This window comes from Heptranchias perlo, chromosome 13 (assembly GCF_035084215.1).
Source record: "Heptranchias perlo isolate sHepPer1 chromosome 13, sHepPer1.hap1, whole genome shotgun sequence".
Classification (NCBI taxonomy): domain Eukaryota; kingdom Metazoa; phylum Chordata; class Chondrichthyes; order Hexanchiformes; family Hexanchidae; genus Heptranchias; species Heptranchias perlo.
This window is the reverse complement of record NC_090337.1, coordinates 59,788,495-59,805,403: the sequence shown is the minus strand read 5'-3', so window position 1 is coordinate 59,805,403 and position 16,909 is coordinate 59,788,495. Positions and strand designations below refer to the sequence as shown.

Below are 16,909 nucleotides of genomic sequence, written 5' to 3'. Positions count from 1 at the left end.
TTCATTTTCTTTGGGTCACCTAAGGATGGGAACTTAAGTATGCATTTATCTATATTTAATTTTCGTAATGTTTCATTTGCCCTTAAAACACTCTCTACTGTGGGGTGTTTCATTGATGTACTTAACTCCAACACATCAAAACTAGCATCTGGTCTAGTCTGAGTGCACAATCAGTTCAACCGACCAATCAAGTTTCATAATTGCTCTATCTCTTTAGATATAACATCACCTTTCTGTGATGACCGAGTCTGATTAACCAGGATGGGAGTAACACTCTCTAAATAGGACTGTTGATTTAAAGTTAAACCAGACCCACTCTGCTTAATATCTAAATCAATATATTTAATTTTAGGAGGCCTGACTCCCCGATTTAAATTCTACTCTAATCTTATTAATGATGAATTTCTCAAATTCCGCAGTACCCTCCCCCCCCCCATAAGAAATCATCAACATGCATCATGAAGATGCCTGGAAGTTCTCAATCATGATACCAATAAAACATTGCATGATCTGCTTTTAGTTCAACACAACCGATTTTCAGCAAAACAGATCTCACGAAAAATACCATATCCCGGAAGCATCATTCAGGCCATAGAGGTCATTTGTTTAGTTTCCATAGTTTTCCCTCTGCATCCACTGCTTCTTCCGGTGGTTTCAGAAACACTTCCCTCTGAAAAGTATCGCCCTGCAGAAATGCAGCTTTTATGTCAATTGAGCTACACCCCCATGAATATGTTGCCAAAAAAGCCAAAAAGATTTTTAAGATTACCTTTCCAGCAGTGGGAGAATCCACTCGAACATCTGTATCACCCAGTTTCTCTTCAAAACTCCTAGCTACCAACCTCGCTTTAGCCTTATAAGTCCCATCTGCAAGGACTTTTTCAGTACAAACCCATCTATGTGACAAAGCTGGTTGACCCTTACCTGTTACCTCAGAATAAACTCCAAATTCTTTCCAACTATCTAACTCACTTTGTTTTGCCTCTCTTACTTGTTTATCCTCAAGTTTTTTGGCAGCCACCAAAACTTCCCGATCATGAGGACTTCTGCTCCTAGTTCTGTTCTGTGTTCTTTGTTTCATTGTCTGGTCTAGTCAAGCTACGTCTTCTACTTCCACTTCTCTGTCTGTAGGGACTACTACTGAGAGATCTTCCACTTTCATCTCTAGTTCGCCATCATTTTTTGACATGAGATTCACTTCCAGACTCCCTATCACTACTTGTACTCCGCTTTCGTAATCTCCACTCTTTTACCCCATTCTGCTCATCCATGGACCTCACTCCATGGCCATCATCTCGAACATTCAAGCAATATTTAAACCTACCAGTAGCTTTGCCTGCACATCCCAAAATTGTTACATCCCTCCATCCATTTGTCCCTTCTGGAACATATGTCACCCGTGTCCCCACTTTGGGTAATTGTTCTGTGGATGCGATTGCTCTGTCATGTGTTTCTTGATCACTGACATTACCACTGTCCAGCCCTTGATCTACCTCAGTCTGTACCTCAAGAACCTCATCAAAAGAATCATGAATATCTGAGGCACAAGGTGTCTCGTTTACTTCTATCAACTGCTCAGAGTCTGAGATTTTATAATTAATTCCAGTTAATCATGAGGAATGAACCTTAACAGTTTGATTGCCATGTTGGACAAGTACTGTCTTACCATCACGACCTATTACCTTACCAGGGCCTTTCCATTCCCAATGACCCTCTCTTTTATAGTATACCAAATCTCCTGAATTGAACTCTGTCTCAGATGATCTAATACGATGCCTCAGAGCTCTACGAATTCTCTCTGTTATCTCAGCCTTGATAAAAGCCTATTCCCTGCAGGCATAGCATTTTAATGCTCAGAAAAAAATGGCATTAATTGTGGTATCTTCTCGAGCAGGAGGATTATCACAAAGAACAGAATGTAATTTGGGATTGTGCCCATAGACTATATCCTCCAACCATCTGAAAAGAATTCTATGCATGAACTGCCTATGCTAGGGCAGATGACAATTTACACTCTGTCCCAATCAGCCAAAATTTTATGCACCATGCTATCAATCACAGCATGATTCCTCTCACAAAGACCATTGCTAAAAGGGCTCTCAGCTGCTGTATTCATGAAAATTACATTCATATTCTCACACCTATCTCTGAACTCAGCGTTCGCGAATTCACCTCCATTATTGGTCAAAAACTTTGCTGGTGTCCCTAGTCCAGTCTCTATCCCTTTTTCCATAATTTTATCTGGAATAACCACCTTCTCCTTACTATTATTAGCGTAGAAATACTAAATCTCGTAGTCAAGTCAATAAAATGTAAGATGAAAACATTTCTGTCTTTGTTCCATACCTTTAGATCCATGGCAACTACCTCGTTAAACTCACGTGCTAATGGAATACTTACAAGAGGACGTGAGGGCGTCCATCTGTACTTCTTACAGATTTCACAGTTCTCACTAATCTCTTCTATTAGCCTTGTATTCTCCTCATTAACTACACCTGCATCTTTTAGCAGGATTTTTAAACGTTTTTCAAGTAGGGTGGGCAAATTGTCTCTGTAACTTTAAGACAATTAGTTTTTTTTCTCTCTTATCCTTATCACCTGATGCCAATAATACTTGTTTAACACGCTGTTAAGAAACATCAGGTTTTATTAAGGGGATACAATAATGCCCTGACTGGGTAAACTGCAAATCAACTGATTTCCCAATAATGATTGCCTCATCGTGTTCCATGTCAAGTTCATTTTTGCCTTTTTCATGGAAGATTTACCCAAAAGCATCGGTATCTCACTAGAGACTACATCCGTACTTTAAAATGGTTTACTCCAGCTATCTTACATGGAATTACCACTCTCTTGAGTGACCTCAAGGTTTTGTCAACTCCAAACCTGAAACATGTAGAACTTTGATATTCCTTAACCTTGCGTTGATCCTCACTACTTAGTGAATCAAGATGACATTTTAACCAATCTACCCTGCATACAGTTGAAGTACATGCTCTAACATCACACAATTAAAGGAATCCGCTACTAATACATTCATCACAGGATTAAAACTCCTTGTGACCGGTATAATCTGTTCACATTCATCATTATCTTCATCCTCTTCCTCAGAACTACTTCATGCATCATTTCAAAGATCCTGCATCTTCGCTCTGGGCAATTTGCCTCATGACGATACTTAGAGTCACATCTAAAGTATCTACTGATTTTTCCTTGGGCATTCCTGGGATTCATTCACTCGTTATTACTGGCCCAATTTTATCTTCTGTTGATATAGCTGGATTTGCTGTACCTCCTTTCATCACCAATCTGGCTGTCTTTAATCCTTCTGTCATATCAACACCTGTGTCCAGTCTCTTGAAAATTTTGAAACCTGGATTGGTGCCTGCATTTAGTATCGGGAATATTTCGAAACCTGGTATCCATCTGATCTTCTATTCTTTGTGTCACAACGAAAGGCCTCATTTGTTCCATGAAGGCTGAAGGGAATGGTTGTTTCCCCAGGAAATTTTTTAAAGCAGCAGACATTTGATCCACCAGAATCTCCATTTCCTGGAACAGGATGCCAGTTAGGACCAATTGCCTGTCCATATGAGTCGTCTTAGCATAATCCATTAATTTAAACGTTAGTACCGATCCAGGAATTCCCAATTTGAACTTTGTCAACCTTTTGAACAATTTGTTAAAGTCCACGATATACTCTTCCACTGAATGACTGTCCATTTTCCGAAATTTATCAAACGCTGACCAGGCCTCATAGACACTTAACAGGTCATCTTTCTTGTAGATTTGGTCCAGAAATTCTATTCGAAAGGTAAAACCTTCATCATTATCCAAAAGATCGGCAAGCATCCCAGAAAATACCTTACTTCTGATCTTATTTAGTTCAGGAAGCAACAATGCCAATGCCATGCCTTGTTTTCTCTTTGGCAGAGTAATAACCCATGTCCACCTATCGACCTCATTCTTCCACTGGTCATAGGGTTCAGACTCCGAGAACATGGGAGGGAAATCGTACCTCGACGATTTGAACTTGTTTTCTTCCATTTTCCACAATGGTCACTAGGCTTTCAAGTTTTGTTTTTATGTCCAAAAAAAATCGTAGTTTTCAACTTCCACCTTTAGACAACCATCCTCTGCTACCATGTAATAAATTGGATAACCAAGTGGTGAAGGATAGAATACTAGAGCCTGGTCTTCAGTTGCTTCCAAGCCTTTATCCACAGAGATCCACATTTATACCCACACCACACCCTCGATAAGCTCTCATATAAAAAGTATACAAGAGAGTCTCCAATTGACACACATCACCTAAATACAATTAACATTAATTGATATAAATCACATGATACAATTAACAATCACCGGTGAGATAGCCCGGGAGTGTTGGTGATCACCGGTGAGATAGCCCGGGAGTGATGGTGATCACCAGTGTGATAGCCCGGGAGTGATGGTGATCACCGGTGAGATTGCCCGGGAGTGATGGTGATCACCAGTGTGATAGCCTGGGAGTGATGGGGATCACCAGTTTGCTAGCCCGGGAGTGATGGTGATCACCAGTGTGCTAGCCCGGGAGTGATGGTGATCACCGATGTGATAGCCCGGGAGTGATGGTGATCATCAGTGTGATAGCCCAGGAGTGATGGTGATCACCAGTGTGCTAGCCCGGGAGTGATGGTGATCACCAGTGTGCTAGCCCGGGAGTGATAGTGATCACTGGTGTGATAGCCCAGGAGTGATGGTGATCACCGGTGTGCTAGCCCAGGAGTGATGGTGATCACCGGTGTGCTAGCCCGGGAGTGATGGTGATCACCAGTGTGCTAGCCCAGGAGTGATGGTGATCATCAGTGTGCTAGCCTGGGAGTGATGGGGATCACCGGTGTGCTAGCCCGGGAGTGATGGTGATCACCAGTGTGCTAGCCCGGGAGTGATGGTGATCACCAGTGTGCTAGCCTGGGAGTGATGGTGATCACCAGTGTGCTAGCCTGGGAGTGATGGTGATCACCAGTGTGCTAGCCCAGGAGTGATGGTGATCATCAGTGTGCTAGCCTGGGAGTGATGGGGATCACCGGTGTGCTAGCCTGGGAGTGATGGTGATCACCAGTGTGATAGCTCGGGAGTGGTGGTGATCACCGGTGAGATAGCCCGGGAGTGATGGTGATCGCCAGCGAGTCAGTGTAACAGCTCCTGACTATCTCCCGCCCCCGACGGCCCCATTACTCGGGCAGTAGTGGTTTGGAGGACCGTATGTACCGTGTTGGAATCAAAGAAGCCATTACTTTGCTGTATCTTAGACAAACGTGCTTCATTTTATGTCACAGCGCCTTTGCCTCTTGGTTATAGAGATTACTTCTAGAGATTCTGTTTTAAGTCACTTGAAGTCCAATTAGCCTGGGCGATCTTGGGCTAGAGAGGGGAAAAGAACTGGAGTCGAGTCACTGCACCTATCCAGGGAGTCCTCTGGACCTGGGTGAGGACAGGATGGGTAAGTTCTTATCCATCCTTTGCCCACGGTCTGCTGCCACTCACTACGGCGTGTCACATGGAAAGATTGGTGGGACTGTACCCCAGTGGGGAATCAGTGCCTTCAGGAGAGATGGGTTGCAAAACGCACTCTGATTTGAGAATCTGATCGCTGTTTAACACAATCAGCTGGTGTGTCTAATCCAAAATCATTAATGTGGGCTATTTATGAAATATTTTTTTTCCCGTTTGACACTGAGCAGAACAAGAAAAAGAAGAAGTCAGATTTCATCCCGTACAGAGACTCTGTGCTGACATGGCTGCTTCGAGAGAACCTGGGTAAGAAATCCCTTCGCTCCGTAGAACTGTTTACTGATTGTAGCAGGTAACTAGGGGCAACTGTATTTTCCACAATAACTAACATTAGCAGGGGCTGCCATTAGTAATGCTTAGAAAGAGCTGCTGAGGGGGACTGGATAACACTATGAATTGCTCACGGTCCTTCCACCCTGAGACCTCGATACACATTAGAAAGAAAGAAAACTTGCATTTATATAGCACCTTTCACATCTTCAGGACGTCCCATAGCGTTTTACAACCACTGAAGTACTTTTTGAAGTATAGTTACTGTTGTAATGTAGGTTTTTAGGTGCTGGTTGAGGGATAACTATTGGTCAGGACACCGGGGAGAATTCTCCTGCTCTTCTTCGAAATCGTACCATGGGATCTTCTACATCCACCTGAGAGGGCAGACAGGGCCTCGGTTTAACGCCTCATCCAAAAGACGGCACCTCCGATAGTGCAGCACTCCCTCAGTACTGCACTGGGAGTGTCGGCCGAGATTTCGTGCTCCCACAACCTTCTGACTCAGAGGCGAGAATGCTACCAACTGAGCCTGGTGAGAGTCTCCTCTCACTAGAAATAGCCACAAACGAAATGCATTGGATTTGTTTCAACCTGCCTGTCAGAGGATAGACTGGCAGCACTAGTTAACGCTTCCAGATGGTCAGTACGGGAAGTGGTGGGGAGCACTGAATGAGCAGTCACAGTGGAGTTAGTGATCCAGACACACACCTTCCAGTTTCAGTGGAAGAGTAGGAAAGGCCTGGTACAATAGATACTGGGCGGGTGGGTCATGTTGGGCCACTGTGGCACTCGCACCTCCCACTGGTCAGCCCAGGATTGGCACTGTCACTGCTAGTGCAGTCAGAGCTTATGGAGGAATAGCCGGGTGGCTGAATTAAACAATCAAATTGTTAAAGATGAGAAGGAAGTGTTCGGGGGCGGGGGGGGGGGGGGGTGGCAGGGGGGTCGATGACACTGGACTTAACACATTGTTTCTCTGCAGGGGGTAATTCTCGGACGGCCATGGTGGCAGCCCTCAGTCCAGCCGACATCAACTATGATGAGACGCTCAGTACCCTGAGGTACGGAACAGACCGGCTGTCCCAGGCTGTGTCAGTGGTGGGTTGGAGGAAGGGGGTGACTGGGGGAGGGGCTGGGGGACGGAGGGGCTGAGTTAAAGGCTGGGGAGGAGCAGTTGGATTAAAGGTTGGGATAGGGAGGGGCTGGGTTAAGGGCTGGGGGAGGAGCTGGGTTAAGGGCTGGGGGAGGGGCTGGGTTAAGGGCTGGGGGAGGGGCTGGGTTAAGGGCTGGGTTAAGGGCTGGGGGAGGGACTGGGTTAAGGGCTGGGGGGGTGCTGGGTTACAGGCTGAGGGGGGCTGAGTTCAGGGCTGGGGGAGGGGCTGGATTAAGGGCTGGGGGAGGGGCTGAGTTCAGGGCTGGGGGAGGGGCTGGGTTAAGGGCTGGGGAGGGGCTGGGTTAACAGCTGGGGAGGGGCTGGGTTAAGGGCTGGGGGAGGGGCTGAGTTCAGGGCTGGGGGAGGGGCTGGGTTAAGGGCTGGGGAGGGGCTGGGTTAACAGCTGGGGGAGGGGCAGGGTTAAGGGCTGGGGGAGGGGCTGAGTTAAGGGCTGGGGGTGGGGCTGGGTTAAGGGCTGGGGGAGGGGCTGAGTTAAGGGCTGGGGGAGGGGCTGGGTTAAGGGCTGGGGGAGGGGCTGGGTTAAGGACTGGGTGAGGGGCTGAGTTAAGGGCTTGGGGTGGGAGCAGCTGAATTAGGGATGAGTGAGGGGAAGGAGCCAGGTGGTAATAGGGGTCCGGTGGGGAGAAAGTGGTGAAGCATTGGAGGAGTTGAGACTATTTCCTGTCCCGTGTTCCCTTCCCAACTCTTCCGCTGGTCCGTAACTCAGTACAATGAACGCCATTTGGTTTATTCTGCTCCTTAGGTACGCTGATCGTGCCAAACAGATCCGGTGCAACGCAGTCATTAACGAAGACCCTAACAACAAGCTGATCCGGGAGCTGAAGGATGAAGTCTCCAGGCTGAGAGATCTGCTCTGCACGCAGGGACTGGGCGACATTATCGACCGTAAGCAGCAGTGTATCATTGAGTCACAGAAAGAGTCAGACCCCTCCTCCCTCCCTCCCCCACCCCATATACGCATGTCTTAACACTGGCGGATCCCCTGTGCCGGTGCTCAGCGGTAATCTCGGATCGAGAGTGTGGCTGCTAACCTGGTCGGCTTTTTTGAGGCCACTGCTCTAAATGGGCAGATACAGGTAACAATAGTTACTTTCTGAACTGACCAGGTCAATCAAAAGGCAGTTGAAACTGCTTGTAGATTTTAGCCTGCAGTGACGGGCATTATTAATTTTTAATTTTGAGATTGTATTGTACCTGTAGTGAGGTGTGATGTCTGGTGTGTGACGCGTAGTGCGGGACGTCTGGTTTGTGATGCGTGCTGCACGACATCGGGCGTGTGACGCGGGCGTGTGATGTCTGGTGTGTGACACATGGTGCGTGACGTCTGGTGTGTGACATCTGCAGTGCGATGGACGGGCGCTGCAGGCGACTTTTTTATTATGTATAAAATAATATCGACGCCCAGAGGGTGGTCCTCAAATTGAAAACATGGGGAGCACTTGGTTGGCTGAATTCAGTGTACACTCCCAGTGTTTTCATATGGGAAAGAAATCCTGAAACCCCACCTCTCCCATTCTCGTCTGATCCACATGAAGGACAGCGCTGCTCGTACCGAGAAAACCCACAGAATATGCAGCAATGGAAAACCTTAACCAAAAGTGAATTTAAAAATGGGGCCAAAGAATATTAATTAAGAAAACAATTTGTGAAGTGCTGGTTGGCAAATCCATTACTAGGTACCCAGCAAAATTACAATGAATGTAAAACTCCAGGGTTCAAGGATTCCACTGATTCCCATGTGTAACGTGTTTAGGATTTCACTGAACAGGAACAGTCTTCACAGACACATTTATGATGTCACCACACATAGCAACAAAAGGAATCCTTCCCCTCTACACGCTCAACACTATATTGAAGTAGGGCGGGAGTGAATGGTTTTACAGGGCTATGTTGTGTGCTGTCATGACCTCCTTTCCCAACCCCACCTCTTCCTGCAGTTTCTTCAAACCTTTTTCCGTCTCTTTGATGTTTCCTCAGGAATCTGTTTTTGCAAAAGCAAAGGCAAAGTGTTTCTTTCTTTCTGTGGATGCTGTGGTGGTGAAGCTGTTTTATGGACTCTGACCTCTCACCCTTGTTTCTCTCCTTTCTCTGGCCTCTCAGTGACTCCGGTGCCCGATGACAAAAGAAGTGGAAGAAAATGTGTGTAAATAGTTGGAGTAGTACAGTAGCAGCTTGTGATGCTTTCCTCACGCGCACGTGCATACACACACGTGCATGTGTACACACACACACACACACACACACACACACACACCCTCACAACACAGCATGAGACAAAGAGCTTTTTTATCCTGTCGGCCTCTGCTCCTTGGTCATTGTCGAGGGTGAGAACAAACAAGTCTGAATGCAAGTGCCCAGCGTCAGTCTGTGGGAAACTTTCCTCCTCTCTGACCATGGTGGGTACACTTCCACCCACGCCTGGCGCTCCTCCACCACATCACCCAAGAGCCGCACTCCGTGCGTAAGGCAAGACTTGTAAGTATCGTCAGATTATTTAGTCATTAAGGGGATCGCTGCTCAGCCCAATCCTGACACCAACCAATCTCCACACTTGTCCATTTCCAGTGTGGCTCCCTGTGACGCAATCAGGAGCAGGGACCCTGGCTGATCCTCGTCTGTCGAGAAAAAGGGGAGTGAAGGTGACCCGTAGGGTCTGATAATAGCCCTGGCAGGGATGAGCTAACTGAGCACAGACTGCTGATTCAACCTAACACCAGTGTGGGCCAGAACGTGGTGCGTCTCAGTACCTGGCCTGTGTGTGATTCAGTACGTGGCCTGTGTGTGACTCAGTACGTGGCCTGTGTGTGACTCAGTACGTGGCCTGTGTGTGAATCAGTACGTGGCCTGTGTGTGACTCAGTACGTGGCCTGTGTGTGACTCAGTACGTGGCCTGTGTGTGACTCAGTACCTGGCCTGTGTGTGACGCAGTACGTGGTCTGTGTGTGAATCAGTACGTGGCCTGTGTGTGACTCAGTACGTGGCCTGTGTGTGAATCAGTACATGACCTGTGTTTGACTCAGTACGTGGTCTGTGTGTGACTCAGTACGTGGCCTGTGTGTGAATCAGTACATGGCCTGTGTGTGACGCAGTACGTGGTCTGTGTGTGACTCACTACTTGGCCTGTGTGTGACTCAGTACGTGGCCTGTGTGTGACTCAGTACGTGGCCTGTGTGTGACTCAGTACGTGGCCTGTGTGTGACTCAGTACGTGGCCTGTGTGTGACTCAGTACGTGGCCTGTGTGTGGCTCAATACATGGTCTGTGTGTGACTCAGTACGTGGCCTGTGTGTGACTCAGTACGTGGCCTGTGTGTGACTCAGTATGTGGCCTGTGTGTGACTCAATACATGGTCTGTGTGTGATTCAGTCCGTGGTCTGTGTGTGACTCAGTACGTGGTCTGTGTGTGACTCAGTACGTGGTCTGTGTGTGACTCAGTACCTGGCCTGTGTGTGACTCAGTACGTGGCCTGTGTGTGACTCAGTACGTGGCCTGTGTGTGACTCAGTACGTGGCCTGTGTGTGACTCAGTACGTGGCCTGTGTGTGACTCAGTACGTGGCCTGTGTGTGACTCAGTACGTGGCCTGTGTGTGACTCAGTACGTGGCCTGTGTGTGACTCAGTATGTGGCCTGTGTGTGACTCAATACATGGTCAGTGTGTGACTCAGTACGTGGTCTGTGTGTGACTCAGTACGTGGTCTGTGTGTGACTCAGTACCTGGCCTGTGTGTGACTCAGTACGTGGCCTGTGTGTGACTCAGTACGTGGCCTGTGTGTGACTCAGTATGTGGCCTGTGTGTGACTCAATACATGGTCTGTGTGTGATTCAGTCCGTGGTCTGTGTGTGACTCAGTACGTGGTCTGTGTGTGACTCAGTACGTGGTCTGTGTGTGACTCAGTACCTGGCCTGTGTGTGACTCAGTACGTGGCCTGTGTGTGACTCAGTACGTGGCCTGTGTGTGACTCAGTACGTGGCCTGTGTGTGACTCAGTACGTGGCCTGTGTGTGACTCAGTACCTGGCCTGTGTGTGACTCAGTACGTGGCCTGTGTGTGACTCAGTACCTGGCCTGTGTGTGACTCAGTACGTGGCCTGTGTGTGACTCAGTACGTGGTCTGTGTGTGACTCAGTACGTGGTCTGTGTGTGACTCAGTACCTGGCCTGTGTGTGACTCAGTACGTGGTCTGTGTGTGATTCAGTATGTGGCCTGTGTGTGACTCAGTACGTGGGCTGTGTGTGACTCAGTACGTGGGCTGTGTGTGACTCAGTACGTGGCCTGTGTGTGACTCAGTACGTGGCCTGTGTGTGACTCAGTACGTGGCCTGTGTGTGACTCAGTACGTGGTCTGTGTGTGACTCAGTACCTGGCCTGTGTGTGACTCAGTACCTGGCCTGTGTGTGACTCAGTACGTGATCTGTGTGTGACTCAGTACCTGGCCTGTGTGTGACTCAGTACATGATCTGTGTGTGACTCAGTACGTGGCCTGTGTGTGACTCAGTACGTGATCTGTGTGTGATTCAGTACAAGGTCTGTGTGTGACTCAATACGTGGCCTGTGTGTGACTCAGTACGTGGTCTGTGTGTGACTCAGTACGTGGTCTGTGTGTGACTCAGTACGTGGTCTGTGTGTGACTCAGTACGTGGTCTGTGTGTGACTCAGTACCTAGCCTGTGTGTGACTCAGTACCTGGCCTGTGTGTGACTCAGTACGTGATCTGTGTGTGACTCAGTACCTGGCCTGTGTGTGACTCAGTACGTGATCTGTGTGTGACTCAGTACGTGGCCTGTGTGTGACTCAGTACGTGATCTGTGTGTGATTCAGTACAAGGTCTGTGTGTGACTCAATACGTGGCCTGTGTGTGACTCAGTACGTGGTCTGTGTGTGACTCAGTACGTGGTCTGTGTGTGACTCAGTACGTGGTCTGTGTGTGACTCAGTACGTGGTCTGTGTGTGACTCAGTACCTAGCCTGTGTGTGACTCAGTACGTGGCCTGTGTGTGACTCAGTACCTGGCCTGTGTGTGACTCAGTATGTGATCTGTGTGTGACTCAGTATGTGATCTGTGTGTGACTCAGTACGTGATCTGTGTGTGACTCAGTACGTGGCCTGTGTGTGACTCAGTACCTGGCCTGTGTGTGACTCAGTATGTGATCTGTGTGTGACTCAGTATGTGATCTGTGTGTGACTCAGTACGTGGTCTGTGTGTGACTCAGTATGTGATCTGTGTGTGACTCAGTACGTGATCTGTGTGTGACTCAGTACATGGCCTGTGTGTGACTCAGTACATGATCTGTGTGTGACTCAGTACCTGGCCTGTGTGTGACTCAGTACCTGGCCTGTGTGTGACTCAGTACCTGGTCTCAGTGGCTCATTTGTATACACTCTCCACACGAAGATGTCAGGGAGAATTTCTTTTTTTTCAACTAAAACAGAGAGTTTGTGTTTGAGAGTGGCAGAGATGCCATGCTGTTGGTGTAGACCAGTATTGGCTGGCCTTTCCTTTGTAATTGATGATGTGACAGAGACCTTGAAGGCAGCCTCAGGAATCATTCAGTACCAACCCACGGACCGTGCCTGACACCAGTCTACTTCCTGAGAAAGCTGCTTGCAGGCGATCGTGCACCTTGGTTTCTGATTTATTTTTAACTTTCTTTCTCTGTGGGCATATCTTTCTGGTGAAGTTAGTTTTTCTGCCTGCCAGTGCCCCCTTAACCATCTGCAGGCAAGTGCCAGGGACTGTCCAGAAATGACTTTCCTCAGTTCAGCTGGGGGGGCTGCTGCCCACAGTCCATTATCCCCCCGTCTTCCCTCGATCACTGCAGCTCGGCCGGGAGCTCAGCCCCCCGCGTCTGTTCCCGCCTCTGGGCACGAGCGTTACGTGGCACTGTGTGCCCTAACAACCCCTGTATGAAATCTAACAATCGTGGTGCTTGGAGGAAGGTTTGGGGTGTAAGGTCCAACATACGTAGTTTCCAGGCAGAATGTGGAATTACCCTCGGCCCAAAATGTCCGACGGTGAACCTGATCACGTGACCAGTGCATCCACGTGTAGCGTGACGGGATTTTTTCTAAGAGAAAGCTCTCCCTCATGATGTGCGACCCCACATTTCCAGGGGTCAGAATTAAGTCCGTAGAAATGGCGCATTTCACAAAGACATCAAAGGAAATATTTGCAGGGCCATGGGGAAAGAACAGGGGATTGGGACTAAATGGTAGCTCTTTCAGGGAACCGGCACAGGCACAATGGGCCGAATGGCCTCCTTCCTTGCTCTATGATTCTATGATCTGACCTCGTCCCTTGCCATTGCCGACTCCAGATCACCGCACAGTTGCGCTGGCTCCTTGGGACCCTTTCTCTCATGCTGTGACTGACAGGCTTCTGCACTGCTCCCCCTGCTACACTCTCCTCGTTACCCAATGCTCTGGCTCAGACATTGGCCCACTTCTCCTCCTCAGGCTGTGCCTCCCGCCCTCAGGCACTGACCCCCTGTACTGTGCTGTTCACGTGTGCCTGTGTTAGTGTGCTGCCAGATGAACACGAGGTTCGCATTTTTACAGCTCTTTAAGCCCCAACACCGACCCATCCCAGGAAAGGAAATTTACTGCCGCTCATTCCCAGACATTTTATTCCGTTTGTGCTCCTGCCTTTTTCTCTCGCAATTTTCAGGACTCCTCTCCTGAAGGTGCTGACTCTCGCTGAGACAGGAAAGGGCGATTTTAGTGTTAGATGTGTTCTTTTTTAAAAAAAAAATCCCAATAGTAAGATATAAATAGCATAATTATCAGTGTTGAATGGATCTTAATAAACAAGCAGTTCGCTGCATCGTACAGAGGCTTTGTGAGAAACTGTTGTGAAAGAATATGTGAAAATCAGTGACATCAAATGACTGATGGGCCAACAACAACACCTTATATTTATATAGAGCCTTTAACATGGTAAAATGTCCCAAGGCGCTTCACAGGAGCATTAGCAGATAAAATTTGACACCAAGCCACATAGGAGAATTCGGACAGGTGACCAAAAGCTTGGTCAAAGAGGGAGGTTTTAAGGACCGTCCTAAAGGAGAATAGAGAGGTGGAGAGGGAATCACAGAATCATAGAATGGTTACAGCACGGAAGGAGGCCATTCGGCCCATCGAGTCCGCGCCGGCTCTGTGCATGAACAATCCAGCTAGTCCCACTCCCCCGCCCATTCCAGATCCTAACCACTCGCTGTGTAAAAAAGTTTTACCCCATGTCACCTTTGGTTCTTTTGCCAATCACCTTAAATCTATGACCTCTGGTTCTTGACCGTTCCACCAATAGGAACAGTTTCTCTCTATGTACTCTGTCTAGACCCTTCATGATTTTGAACACCTCTATCAAATCTCCTCTCAACCGTCTCTGTTCCAAGGAGAACAACCCCAGCTTTTCCAGTCTATCCACGTAACTAAAGTCCCTCATCCCTGGAATCATTCTATTAAATCTCTTCTGCACTCTCTCTAAGGCCTTCACATCTTTCCTAAAGTGCGGTGCCCAGAACTGGACACAATACTCCAGTTGTGGCTGAACCAGTGTTTTATAAATTTGTAAATTCCAGAGCTTAGGGCCTCGGCAGCTGAAGGCGCGGCTGCCAATGGTGGAGCGATGGAAATCGGGGATGCACAAGAGGCCAGAATTGGTGGAGCGCAGAGATCTCGGAGGGTTGTAGGGCTGGACCACCATTAAGTACTATTAACAAACCCCTACCCTGCTCTGAAACTTAGGGATGGAACACAGCAGGTCTGGTGACGAGCCTTTCACTGAAGGGGTTACCACACTGTTGCACCCCTCATGCTACTGCAATGCTTCTGCTGTGCATCGCCTTCTCGCTATGTGTGTGCTTCCTCCACCTTTGTCTGTCTCGCTATCTCTGTGCCTAATGTCAATGTCGTTGATGTAGAATGCAATGTATGTTCACTGAATCCCACTCGACTACAATTGGCACACTGCAGAATTGGTTCGCTGTTGGTGGATTTTGATACTATTGGGTTTTCCCGTCAAGTTGGATAGGACGTCTGGTTCACACGTTGAGAATCGCACTGCAATTTGGCTATCACTTAACACTATAGGGCTGCAGACACGGGGGACCGATGACAGGGTAGACCCATAAATCTGCCGTTGCGTGAGGACACCGGATCCTGCAAAGTAAATGTGGAGAGCCAGTCCTTTGAGTTTGGACTTTAGCTCTCACAGGAGAGACAGAGCCCCCAACTGACCTGTAAATGGGAAGATGGTTTGGGGGGGGGTGCAGGGGTTGGGGAACGGGGTGGGTGGCGAGCTCACTCTCCTCAAACCTGAACAACAAAGTCAGTAGGTAAGAAAGAACTTGCACTTGTACAGAGCACCTTATCGCATCCTCAGGACCTCCCAAAGTACTTCACAGCCAACGGTTCACTGTTGTTTTGAAGGCAACTCTGGCTGCCCATAGCAAGGTTCCACAAACAGCAAATAAATGACCAGTTAAGTGGTGGTGGTTGAGGGAGGAGTGTGGATCAGGAGAGCCTTAACATCCATCTGAAGAGGCAGACGGAGCCTCGGTTTAATAGCTCATCCATTAAACGGCAGCTCCGACAATGCAGCACGCCCTCAGTAATGCGTTGAAGTGTCAGCCAAGATTTTGGCCCTGAAAGTTCGCAGGGGTCCGACTGGTAAGCAGCATGAATAGCAGCTTGCACCGTTTTCCTGGGGGTTCTGCTGGAATTACGTTGGGAGATGAGGAGAACTTAATTCCCACAGAATTTCAGGGCCAATGTGCTCAAGTCCTGGAGTGGGACATAAACCCATAACCGTCTGACTGAGAAGCAATAGTGCGACCAACTGAATAAAGCTGACACTTAGGCGTAAGAGCATCTCTAGTCTATGGGACCCGGTGATGTAGACGGTTAGATGGGCTTAATTCTACCTCAGGGAGAGGTCTCCTTTTCTACCGGGCACAGTGGAGGTGGGGGTTGTTTCATCTCTAGGACGTGGGCTCAAAGCTACTCCATATTGAAGGGATGAAGAGTTCTTCTCTGAGAATTCTAAAAGGTCCTAAGTAAAGATCTTAGGTTCGGTACCGGGCTGGAACAATCTCTCTTAGATCCACAGCACAAAAGTGCCCTCAGAATCCCAGGCTTGTAAACCTTATCTGCTGAGGATGGGACAGTGTAGTGGGAGCTTTACTCTGCATGTAATCCTTGTTATAATTGACATAGGACACATACAGGGGGCAGGCATACATACACACAAAGTGCGCACAGACACATACAGACACTGGATAGCCACACAATTACATGGGGCAGACACCCGCACATACACACGAGGGATAGACACACACAGATGGGGTAGACATACACACATACACATGGGATAGACATCCACACGCATGCACATACAGGGTAGACACACTTGCATTGGGAAGTCACATTCATTTATGCAGAGCAGACATATTTACATGGGGCAGACTTTTACATATACATACACATGACAAACACACAAATACACATAAAAGTATGGGCCAGACTTACACAACCATAAGATAGACACACATATGATGCAAATACACACATACATGAGTCAGACACATTCACTGGGCACACAGATATATGAGGACACATACAGGAGATTGAAATATATATATGACATATCCGTTTCCAGTGGTGTGCCACAGGGCTCAGTGTTGGGTCCCTTGCTGTTTGTGGTATATATTAATGATTTGGACTTGAATGTAGGGGCATGATTGGCAAATTTGCAGATGACACAAAAATTGGCTGTGTTGTTGATAGTGAAGAGGATAGCTGTAGACTCCAAGAAGATATCAATGGGTTGGTGGAGTGGGCGGAAAAGTGGCAAATGGAGTTCAATCCCGAGAAGTGTGAGGTAATGCACTTAGGGAGGGCAAACAGTAAAAGGG

The 16,909-nt window shown here is 48.1% G+C and overlaps 1 protein-coding gene across 14 annotated transcripts in view; it reads left to right on the top strand.

The window, feature by feature from the left end:
* The window catches only part of kif1aa (kinesin family member 1Aa), a 342,099-nt gene that overhangs the window by 118,291 nt on the left and 206,899 nt on the right, over positions 1 to 16,909 (top strand). For 10 of the 14 annotated variants that reach the window (XM_067994795.1, XM_067994796.1, XM_067994794.1 and 7 more), the window contains exons 10-12: positions 5,727 to 5,802; positions 6,812 to 6,890; positions 7,746 to 7,888. In XM_067994795.1, coding sequence (XP_067850896.1) covers positions 5,727 to 5,802; positions 6,812 to 6,890; positions 7,746 to 7,888 — 298 coding nt within the window. Of the gene's footprint in view, positions 1 to 5,726; positions 5,803 to 6,811; positions 6,891 to 7,745; positions 7,899 to 14,118; positions 14,136 to 16,909 lie in introns of all 14 variants that reach the window. The other 4 variants (XM_067994791.1, XM_067994789.1, XM_067994788.1 and 1 more) reach the window with 1 other exon arrangement.